Genomic DNA, 10,424 nt, shown 5'->3' on the forward strand with positions numbered 1-10,424 from the left:
TTTCATCCTTGCTCAAGGTGCAACCCTAAACCCTAATCTCATGTACACTAGTAGTCCCTGGTGACTTGTGAGATGTGGATGGGTCGCTAATCAAATATGAATTGATCAAGCAAAGTTCCAAGACAAGATTTCGAATAACCACAGTTACAGGAGAATGACAATAGGGAATCTAACAGAGATTGTTGTAACACCCAAAAGATGAGTAGAATTGTAGTGCTCACGATTTTTTACTAATGACTCTTCATCTTTTCTTCCACGAGCTCGATGCATCGATATAGAACCAATTCAATTGGGTTCAGAAGGCATACAGTGTCAAGTGAAGATTCATGGCCGTGATCCTCCTTGACGTTCTCAGCGATGCTGCAGCTCACAAGACTTCGAAGAGGCATAAGCCACTCTTTGTAAGCTTTCTCCAGATTCTTCTTTGCTAAAATTTCACTGCCTACTCTGCTCGTCTCTTCACCTGCTTCATTTTCTGTAATTTTTCCTTGTCAGATAAACAATGACTAGAACAAGAAAGATTAAATGTGATCTGATTTGAATAAGATTACGTTTACATACGCAAAATATAGACATAGATTTCACGTATCTGCAGACAATTTCATTTGGCACATGTATATGTGTGTATACTTGCAATAGGAAACATGATTAATATGAACTCAAAACATAAAGTAATCACATACTATATATTAAAACATTTTCATCATGGATCAGTAATTGGTTTCTAGAAGTTCAAGTAACTAGCAGGATATTTCTAGTCATCAAAAAACAAAACACTATCCAGCAATTTGTGATTAGAAACACCAACTATACTTAGCTATCTAATCATTTCAAATACTAACTCGGTAATATTTTAAGGAATCGGGTTTCCTCCATTTACTAGTAATGAAGTGAAATAACGAAGAGTCATTTCTTTGAGTTACCTCTTGAATAAAATAACAATGCAAACCTGTAGAGATTCAGTGCTGCCAGAACCTGGACAAACATCATACAAGACTATCACACATGTGGCTAAATAAATATCAGATCTTAAAAATATTTAGTACAGCAAACAAAAACATGCTCTCCCAATTTTCCATCTGACCCTCTCATTCTTATAAATGGTGAAAATTCTGGGATCACAGTTTTTCTTGCGAGAAATTTTCTAGCAATGGAACACCATATAATTCATTAATTAGCGAGAAAAACAAGCTACTCTCATTGGAACAGAAAGGGGAGGTTTCTCCATTTCTCTGTATGTATGTTGTATCTATGTCCCTTAAAGCAATTACCTTACCCATACTACTGCATTACCTATGGGCTTACATGATGCACACAAGAGAAACGGTACATATATATTTTTAAATATAGGAACAAAACAATTACCGCATCACTTTGGTCTGGAAGGAGTGGAGGACCACCCTCTGGAGGCCTTAAGACCAACTCCACTAGCTCAATAACATGCATATCAGCAGTCGCACAATCTGTAGCTTGCAAACTGCTTTTGCTCATGCTGTCTTTAACTAGACCGAGAAGGATTGCTGTCTGGTTGATTTGCAAAATAATATTAGTGAAATGAGATACAATTTTTCTTTTGAAATACAGTAACTTGTACTTTAACAGTAGTAGCACTATAAGACTACTGAAGGCATTAAACTGTGTAGTTTATGAACGCTCAACGCATGTAAAGGTGTATCTACATAATCATCATCTCTGTGAAGTGTCACATGCTTTAGTAATCATAAAGCAGGGATATGAAAAATACTAACCATTGAGGGAGACTGGGAATTTGTGACAAGGGCTCTTAAAACGTGAGACCTCTGAGGAGCTGGGATGTCAGAAAGAATCTAATCAAATAGCATCCAAAAAAAAGAGTTTGTAAGACAAATTTATAATCATCTCTATACCTTTAAATCAAGCCCAATAGATAGCTGAAGTTATGAACGAAAAGCTTTTTTAGAATAAGTAAATGTAAAGAAAGAAAATGCAGGGCATATAGACTGTTGAGGGTAGTCAAAGTTAGCTAACACCTCTTCTATCTATGAAAGATTACCATCACAAAACGAACCATCTAAGTTTGTGGAATAATATCTGTTTAAAACATCAGATAGACTTTAGATCTAAAGAATTTTTTTTTATAGTTTAGATCTAATTTTTTTTTTAATATGTATCATCAATTTCTGCATCAGTAAAAATCAGTTTTCCACAAATGAATTAAGTCAAGGTTTATTTACCCTCTTCAGTGCCTCATATGTCTTTTTTCTCAGATCTGCGTCTGGGGCATACATGATCACTAATGTAACAGCCTGGAAGAAAGAAAGAAACGATACATTTAGAATGCTGGTAAAGCTTAACGGTGTAAAGATTAAGGAGAATAGTATTATGCCTGTAAAGCAGCGTAGATGCTAGGTGTGTAGTCTGAACAATCTATTTCCCCATCATTGCATTGAGATGAAGTAACTCCTTTTGTTATGTCAAGTAAGAACTCGATAGTGTGTCTTTTAAATTCCCAGAGCAGATTTCCAGAGGAAAGTATATATTTCAACATCCCATAAGCTTGCCATCTTTTCACTGGACTGCTTTGAAGTTCATCTACATCACCTCCTAAAGCTGCATTAGTAGCCTCTGCAACCCCTTGAGAGATCTTTGCCCAGATGAGTAAAAGCGATGCACCCAACTTGATGTCAGGGAAAGAGCTGACGAAATCATCATCATCATCTGTTCATATTACATTTGTGAGACAAACTATCTTGTGACACGAGAAAGGATGTGAGTTGAGAAATCAGGAAGAAAGTGTTTTTTGAGTATTGAGATTAACCTCCAACAACCATGCTCATTAATTTTTCAGTGTCATTTCCCGTGACTAAACCAAGATGTGTTAAACCACAGTATGTCAAGAAAGGTTCTAACTGCATCACCAGAGGAACACAAGAGGTCGTTCTTTCTTTGATGCTAACTGAAAGAATAGCCTGTAAAATCAGATCAAATCTCAGGTATTAAAGGCAATCTATATGCACATAAAAGAGGAAAGCTGAAATACAGAGAACCAAAGCTGGAATCAAGTACAAACCGTTATCTGTATCACATAGAGACCAAGCAAACAACGGACTTTCTTTTCTTCTTCGTTCTTCTATAAAACAACGAAAAGAGATAAAAACAGGCAAGTGGGATATTCAAATTAGAGAATGAGCACTTTGGGTAGTAATTTAGGAAATCCCGATTCCAAATTATCAAACTTACAGACCAGTTTTGAAGAGACATCTCGAATTGAAAAGGCAACGCCTACAGCCTTATCGAATAAAATTTCAACTTGCACGTCTGTTTTCAATGAAATGTCCTTCAAAACATTCAGAACAATCGGAACTGCAACCTTTAGTTGTTCGAAGTGACGCCTCTGAATTGAAGTAAATACTGAAACCAGGAAATTTGAATAACTTTTCACTGCTTCAGTTTGCAAGAACTATATTAACATCTTCAGTAAGAAAAGTAGTTAACAATTCAAAGAATTTCTTTTTAGGAAATTCATACTTTTGTACAATCGTGGTAAGAACTTTACTAAAATTGCAGGTGCCAAGCTAAAATTCAGTTTTATGACAGAAGTCTAAAAGTATCTAAGAAACTAGAAAAATCTTCAATCAGTACCTTTAGAGAGCCCATGTAATAAAGGAGTAGAACAACTTGAGGGTAAATGACAGCACCTTGCAATATCAAGTGCCTGGTCATTTAGAGTAATAATTTGATCAAGTTGACAAAACACTCAGCCGATAAAAGAATTTGTAATCTTCTGAGGGCAAGTACATAGAATCCAATTCCAGATCTAATACCTCACAAAGAATCGAAAGCATGTCCCTTGGATTGCATGCTTCCACAAATCGATCGACGATTTCCTCAACTAATTGTAAACATCTGCTTGATAGGTCTGCAAAGTTGGAAGTTACTTTTGGCAACTGAAATGACAGTTCATCTATAACATCCTGTAACATAGTGAATTGGGGAAAACTCATAAGCTTGATTCTAAATGAATCCTTCCTTTGGCTTCCAAAGCAATTGGAGAACTGAAAAAATACCTGATCCACTTGAGGAGATGATAAAACTTTCAAAATCTCTTCTAGAACTTCAATAACATCATTCAGCAGTTCATTGTTGGCATTCAAAGCTACATTCTCGGACAAAGAATTCAGATATTTGACAAGTTCTGTCACTGAGCTCTCCAAGTTTTGAAATCCTCCAACCTCATCTGACTGGAAAAAAACACAAAATCAATTGACAATGACGAAGGAATAAGAATCAAAGTAACACAATAGGATCGACCCAATGAAGAAATCACGAGTTCGATACTAAACGCGTAATAAAGGGATAATTTTTAAATCGAACTCTAAAAATCTCCGAAACATTTTTGAAAATTTCCCCCAGAAACAAAATTACACACCCGAAGAAGTTGAGAAAGCAAGCTTACACTGAAGCACAAAGCTAGAAGCTCTCGTACACGGCGTGAAGGGGAAGAAGTAACCGTAGACATCTCCTCAAACCCGGAGCTCCCTACAGTGGACGACGCCGTAACCACAGCGCCTAAAAGGTGTATGTAGAACTTTCGAAAACTTTTCAATTTCGCCTGTGAGAAATAAATTAATCGCGATTAGAACCAGGTTGTTTGGTTATGATGTATGAATGAATAGACTTAACCTCACATAATCTAATTCTAGTTACGGATACTTTTAAACTTGTAACCAAACCTACCACGTTCTCTCTCACACTTTCTCGTTTTCGTCTCCTCCAGATCCGGTGCACTCACCCTCACCGAAAGATCCTTACTGGCTCCAACTCTCCTCCTCTGATCTCGCCATGGAACCTGACGTCAGCATCGAGACTTCGTCTATCATTCGGATCGCCGTCCTCCCCATCGGTACTATCCCGCCGACGCTTCTCCGGGACTATCACTCGATGCTGCTCCGTCATCACACGATCGCGCTCTCCGCTATTAGCTCCTTTTACACTGAGCACCAGAAGTCTCCGTTTACGAATCAGCCTTGGGACTCTGGCTCTCTCCGGTTCAAATTTGTGCTTGGTGGTTCTCCTCCCAGTCCCTGGGAGGATTTTCAGTCTAACCGGAAGATTCTCGCCGTGATCGGCCTTTGCCACTGTCCTTCGTCCCCTGATCTCGATTATGTCACTGAGAAATTTAATGTGGCTTGTAAGAGCTATTCATCGGCTCTTGTCCGGCGCTGCTTCGCGTTCTCCCCTGGCGATTCGCAAGTGAGTATATTAGTTTCCACTTCACTTTTTGAAATTTCGATGCTTCTAATCTTCTAGCTCTAGGGTATCTTAGCTCGCTGTTTTGAAATGATGCACTGTCGTTGATACTATAATGATGTTTATATGTTACCTGGTAATTTCTGAATCAGTAGTTTATGTTCTTCCCTTTTTTGGTACCAGCAATTTATCTATTATCTTTTGTAATGTGTGTGATTGACGAGTCTATTATCAATGCACTGTCTTGTGCAGCTTGAAGATGGAGACAAGAAGGGTGCTAATTTGATTTTGTTTCCTCCATCTGACAAGCAAACTCAGGAGTTTCATTTACAAACAATGATGCAAGATATTGCAGCTTCGCTGTTAATGGAATTTGAGAAGTGGGTTCTTCAGGCAGAATCTGCTGGCACAATTTTGAAGACGCCTTTGGATTCTCAAGCTAGTCTCAACTCAGAGGAGGTTCATGTCTAGGTGTCCTATAATTTAGTCTATGATTCATTTCCTCCTGTGGAAGCTTATAACCATTGTCTTCTAGGCTCATTAGTTTGGTCTAATGCAGGTTATCAAGGCCAAAAAGCGTAGGCTTGGACGTGCACAAAAAACGATTGGAGACTATTCTTTGTTGGCTGGTTCACCTGTTGATGCCAATGCTCACTATTCTACTGCTTTAGAACTGGCCAGATTGACAGGAGATTACTTCTGGTATGCAGGTGCCTTGGAAGGCAGTGTTTGTGCCTTACTGGTAAGGCTTTGTGTTGCATTGTTCTTACATTTGTCATAGCACTGTAGCCCAAAAGTGGATACTGAGTGTACTTTAAATCTGAAATGCACTGAATATGAAATTGCTCTCATCTGTCTCTCTTTATTTGTTTACAACACCTTAATATTCTGTTTTCTTTATATTAGGTAGATCGGATGGGTCAACGGGATGTGGCTTTAGAAGATGAAGTTAGATATCGGTACACTAATGTTATCTTACACTACAGAAAGTCATTCATTCAAGAAATTGCTCAGAGGTAACTCTACGACTACCTGTTTGGCACTCTTCTTCAGTAAACTTATTACTACTACAAAATAGCAATTAATTATTTTCCTTACAGAGTTTCGCCCCTGAGCTTTGAACTCGAAGCTACCCTTAAACTGGCCAGATTCCTTTGCAGGTATCATTGTACACGTTTTATTTCTTGAAATTATGATGGCTTAGTTTCCTATTTTGCCTTCAGTTTGCTGCTTAGTTTGTGGTTGCTATGATTTGTTTGTTCAATAGGGCGTTCTTTTGCTTAATATTATTAGAAAATTACCTCATGGATGTAGTCTATGACTCTATGTCGCTTTGATCCTCTAAAATCATCTGCAAGTTCAACTTATAACACTAATTTATTTAGGACTATTAGGTGACCTGGTTGAGGATGGCTGTATGGGTTTGAAGGGGGGATTGATGTTTTCTTAGATTTTGTGATTAATGGTTGTCAGCTGGGAAAGGAAAGGTTATTACATTTTAAAAAAGCTAAAACTAGATGAGTTGTATATTTAATTTTAAATAATGATCTCTGGCTGTGGGCAGCTTGTTATTTTTACCTTCTGGTTAAATCACATATTTATATGATCTTATGGGTTGAATCATTATAACAATGGCTTTTTCATCGGCTGTACAGGAGAGAACTGGCTAAGGAAATAGTAGAGCTATTAACCAATGCTGCTGATGGTGCAAAGTCTTTAATTGATGCCAGTGATAGGCTCATATTATATGTTGAAGTAGCGCGTTTATTTGGAGCACTTGGTTATCAACGGAAAGCAGCTTTCTTCTGTAGGCAGGTTGCCCAATTGTATTTGCAGCAAGACAATCGACTGGCTGCTATCAGTGCCATGCAAGTTCTCTCTATGACAACTGATGCATATAGAATCCAAAGCAGGGCGTCTGTGTCAAAAATTTCTGTTAACAATGTGAGTTTGACAGCATAAGTTTTTTTTCTTTTTGTCTTGTGGTTGAGCATTATTCATAAACATGGGTTGCCGTTGAATTTTTATTAGTACCATCACCGTTCAAGATCTTGTCATTTCTCCATGTATCATACTTTGATGTTTACTTTTCTTATAATATTTTCTCTTGTGTTTGTTGGTAAAGGAAACTGGGCGCCAACCTGATGCTGGAAAAATGCATCATCATTCCATTGTCTCCCTGTTCGAGTCTCAGTGGAGCACTTTGCAGATGGTTGTGCTTAGGGAGATACTTCTCTCTGCTGTTCGCGCTGGAGATCCCCTTGCTGCATGGAGTGCTGCAGCGAGGCTTCTGAGGTGGCATTATCCTCTAATTACACCTTCAGGTCAAAATGGACTTGCTAATTCTCTTGCAAATTCAGCGGATAGATTGCCTTCAGGAACTCGGTGTGCTGACCCTGCCTTGCCGTTCGTAAGGTATATTTATCAGCTGTCGACCTTTTTGCTTTCAGGATGTTTTGTCAAACTTTCTTAATTCTCACACTCTAGTAGACCAACAAGGTCAGACTAATAATGACTTTCATCCATCTCTTGGCGTCATATTTGCCCAGTATGTGTTTATATATCAGGATCTTGTTCCATATTTGCTTCGTAGCTGACTCTGAAAATTTTTGTTTTATGGTTCGTTTATGCATTTTTTAAATGATCTTTCAGGCTATTCTCTTTCCCACTCCATTCTTCCCAAGTGGACATTGTAAAACGGAATCCAGCAAGAGAAGATTGGTGGACAGGATCTGCTCCTTCGGGGCCATTTATTTATACTCCTTTCAGCAAAGGAGATGCCAATGAAAGTAGCAAGCAGGAATTGATTTGGGTGGTTGGTGAACCAGTTCAGGTCTTAGTGGAGTTAGCAAATCCTTGTTGCTTCGATTTAAGGGTTGATAGTATTTATCTCTCAGCGCACTCAAAAAACTTTGATGCGTTTCCTGTCAGCGTGGACATTCCCCCTAACTCCGCAAAAGTGATCACATTATCTGGTATTCCAACAGCAGTAGGACCAGTAACAGTCCCAGGCTGCACAGTTCACTGCTTTGGTGTAATCACTGAACATGTTTTTAGGGATGTTGACAATCTGCTTCTTGGAGCAGCACAAGGACTTGTATTTTCTGACCCTTTCAGATCCTGTGGATCTGCAAAGCTACGACATGTCTTTGTTCCTAACATTTCAGTTGTACCGCCATTGCCCCTCCTTGTGGCTAATGTTGTCGGTGGTGATGGTGCAATTATTCTATATGAAGGTGAAATTCGTGAGGTGTGTATAAATTTTGCAAATGCCGGCACAGTTCCAATAGAACAGGCACATGTCTCGCTCTCTGGAAAGAATCAGGATGCTGTTATCTCGATAGCAGATGAAGCTTTACAGTCTGCTCTTCCCTTGAAACCTGGGGCACAAGTGACTCTGCCTGTGACTTTAAAAGCTTGGCATGTGGGACCAACGGATTCTGAAAATGCTGCTAGTAGTGGGAGGAGCGCTGCAAGTAACACTGTAAGACCGAAAGACAGAACCAGCCCGTCATTGCTTATTCACTATGCAGGTAGTCATTTCTTCATTGACGTGTTTATCTGATGTATCTTACCTTTTCAGTGCTTCATGTAGCTTCACGATGACTATGACTAAAAACATTTTTTATTCATTTTTTTTGTAGGGCCGTTGTCTAACAATGGGGATTCCCAGGAAAAAGAATCTGTCGTGCCGCCAGGCAGACGTCTTGTTGTTCCCTTACAAATTTGTGTTTTGCAAGGTTTGTCTTTTGTGAAAGCTCGTTTGCTTTCCATGGAAATCCCTGCACATGTGAGTGACAACCTTCGGGATGAAGACGTTGAAAGAGAGAGCAATACAGACAGCCTTGTCAAGATCAATCCCTTTAGGGGGAGCTGGGGACTACGGTTTCTTGAACTTGAATTATCTAACCCAACAGATGTTGTTTTTGAAATCAGTGTCTTCGTTCAGCTGGAAAACTCTCCCAAGGAAGATGGTTCTTCCCCAGTGCAAGATTCTCCAGAGTATGAATACCCAAAAACAAGGATCGACAGGGACTATTCTGCTAGGGTACTGATTCCATTGGAACATTTTAAGCTACCGGTTCTTGATGGTTCATTCTTCACAAAGGACCCTCCGCCTGGTAGCCCTTCAAGTAGTAGAAATCCGAGCTTCTCAGAGAAAAACACGAAAGCTGAGATAAATGCACTGATCAAGAATCTCATTTCTAAGATAAAAGTCCGGTGGCAATCGGGAAGGAATAGCTCAGGAGAACTGGACATCAAGGATGCAATTCAGACAGCTCTTCAGACGACTGTGATGGATGTTTTGCTCCCAGATCCGCTAACATTTGGTTTCAGATTGGTCAGAAACAGTCTGGAGATGGACTCTGAGACAAAGGCTCCGTCCCCATTTCCAAAGGGATCTGTTCTGTCACATGAAGTCACTCCTATGGAGGTTCTGGTTCGCAATAACACAAGCGAAGCTATCAAGTTGAATCTAAGTGTTACTTGCAGAGACGTAGCTGGACAGAACTGCACTGAAGGAGCTGATGCCACTGTCCTCTGGGCTGGTAATATCCCTGTCTTTGAGTGAAAAAAAAAAATTGTAACATAGATTTTTGCAGCCATTATAGCCGCATGTATTACATGATAAATATATATGTAGAAGGTGGCTTATGGCATGTCCGTGAATTATTTTGTGCAGGTGCTCTTAGTGGAATCTCAATCGAAGTTGCGCCGCTGCAAGAAGCAAGACACTGTTTCTCACTCTACTTCCTTGTTCCAGGAGAGTACACGATGGTAGCAGCAGCTGTAATTGAAGACGCGAACAATGTACTGAGAGCACGAGCACGAACCGCATCTCCAAACGAACCCATCTTTTGTCGTGGACCACCTTTTCATGTCCGTGTTGTTGGAGGCGCACTGTGATCCGTTTTTCCCCCATCCAAATCTGGTTTGGGCATTCTACTATGTTTGTTGATTTCACGAGAATCAATTTAAAGTTCTGGAATGGGTCTCTTACTCTCTTATATATATCATTGCTTGTGTCTGTGTGTCTGTTCTTTTTTTTGCCTTGGAACATCTTATGATCCTCATGCATATACTTTTTTTTTGTATGTGGAAATTTACGGTTCTGAGACCATTCTTCTCGAAGTAATTGTTTTGTACTCTGCTCAGACCTCAGTAGGTTATACCATAATACTTCCCATACCAAT

General features: G+C 39.4%; 2 protein-coding genes across 4 annotated transcripts; one reads left to right on the top strand and one right to left on the bottom strand.

The window, feature by feature from the left end:
• Nucleotides 1-81: 81 nt before the first annotated feature.
• Nucleotides 82-4,805, bottom strand: LOC17882247 (aberrant root formation protein 4). Of its 2 annotated transcripts, none has more exons than XM_023781609.1 (14): nt 4,717-4,805; nt 4,436-4,591; nt 4,047-4,220; nt 3,804-3,953; nt 3,622-3,694; nt 3,224-3,390; nt 3,050-3,106; nt 2,798-2,948; nt 2,366-2,697; nt 2,214-2,285; nt 1,749-1,826; nt 1,366-1,524; nt 924-975; nt 82-475 (listed from the first exon to the last, which is right to left on the bottom strand). In XM_023781609.1, the coding sequence occupies exons 2-14, from the start codon at nt 4,496-4,498 to the stop codon at nt 231-233; spliced, it is 1,773 nt and encodes a 590-aa protein (XP_023637377.1). In that variant the 5' UTR covers nt 4,499-4,591; nt 4,717-4,805; the 3' UTR covers nt 82-230. The 2 variants fall into 2 exon arrangements, with proteins under 2 accessions (XP_023637377.1, XP_006290228.1); XM_006290166.2 differs by having other exon boundaries at nt 3,050-3,109.
• On the top strand, nt 4,501-10,410 carry LOC17884223 (trafficking protein particle complex II-specific subunit 120 homolog). 2 transcript variants are annotated; one of them, XM_023781608.1, is made up of 11 exons: nt 4,501-4,555; nt 4,757-5,232; nt 5,482-5,688; nt 5,789-5,971; nt 6,136-6,245; nt 6,330-6,389; nt 6,885-7,173; nt 7,355-7,644; nt 7,882-8,762; nt 8,874-9,779; nt 9,914-10,410. In XM_023781608.1, exons 2-11 carry the CDS (start codon nt 4,822-4,824, stop codon nt 10,135-10,137), a joined length of 3,561 nt encoding a protein of 1,186 aa, XP_023637376.1. In that variant the 5' UTR covers nt 4,501-4,555; nt 4,757-4,821; the 3' UTR covers nt 10,138-10,410. The 2 variants fall into 2 exon arrangements, with proteins under 2 accessions (XP_023637376.1, XP_006286928.1); XM_006286866.2 differs by lacking the exon at nt 4,501-4,555 and having other exon boundaries at nt 4,738-5,232; nt 9,914-10,405.
• Nucleotides 10,411-10,424: the final 14 nt, after the last annotated feature.

Source organism: Capsella rubella, unplaced genomic scaffold, assembly GCF_000375325.1.
Source record: "Capsella rubella cultivar Monte Gargano unplaced genomic scaffold, Caprub1_0 scaffold_6, whole genome shotgun sequence".
Classification (NCBI taxonomy): domain Eukaryota; kingdom Viridiplantae; phylum Streptophyta; class Magnoliopsida; order Brassicales; family Brassicaceae; genus Capsella; species Capsella rubella.

Excerpts from the sequence above, each read along its gene's own strand:
- LOC17882247 (XM_006290166.2), bottom strand. The coding sequence starts at position 4,498 with ATGTCTACGGTTACTTCTTCCCCTTCACGCCGTGTACGAGAGCTTCTA. Across the intron at positions 3,110-3,223 it reads GAGATGTCTCTTCAAAACTG|AAGAACGAAGAAGAAAAGAA; the intron begins GTCTGTAAGTTT and ends GTTGTTTTATAG. Across the intron at positions 1,525-1,748 it reads ATTCCCAGTCTCCCTCAATG|ACAGCAATCCTTCTCGGTCT; the intron begins GTTAGTATTTTT and ends CAAATCAACCAG.
- LOC17884223 (XM_023781608.1), top strand. The coding sequence starts at position 4,822 with ATGGAACCTGACGTCAGCATCGAGACTTCGTCTATCATTCGGATCGCC. Across the intron at positions 5,233-5,481 it reads TCTCCCCTGGCGATTCGCAA|CTTGAAGATGGAGACAAGAA; the intron begins GTGAGTATATTA and ends TGTCTTGTGCAG. Across the intron at positions 8,763-8,873 it reads ATTGCTTATTCACTATGCAG|GGCCGTTGTCTAACAATGGG; the intron begins GTAGTCATTTCT and ends TTTTTTTTGTAG.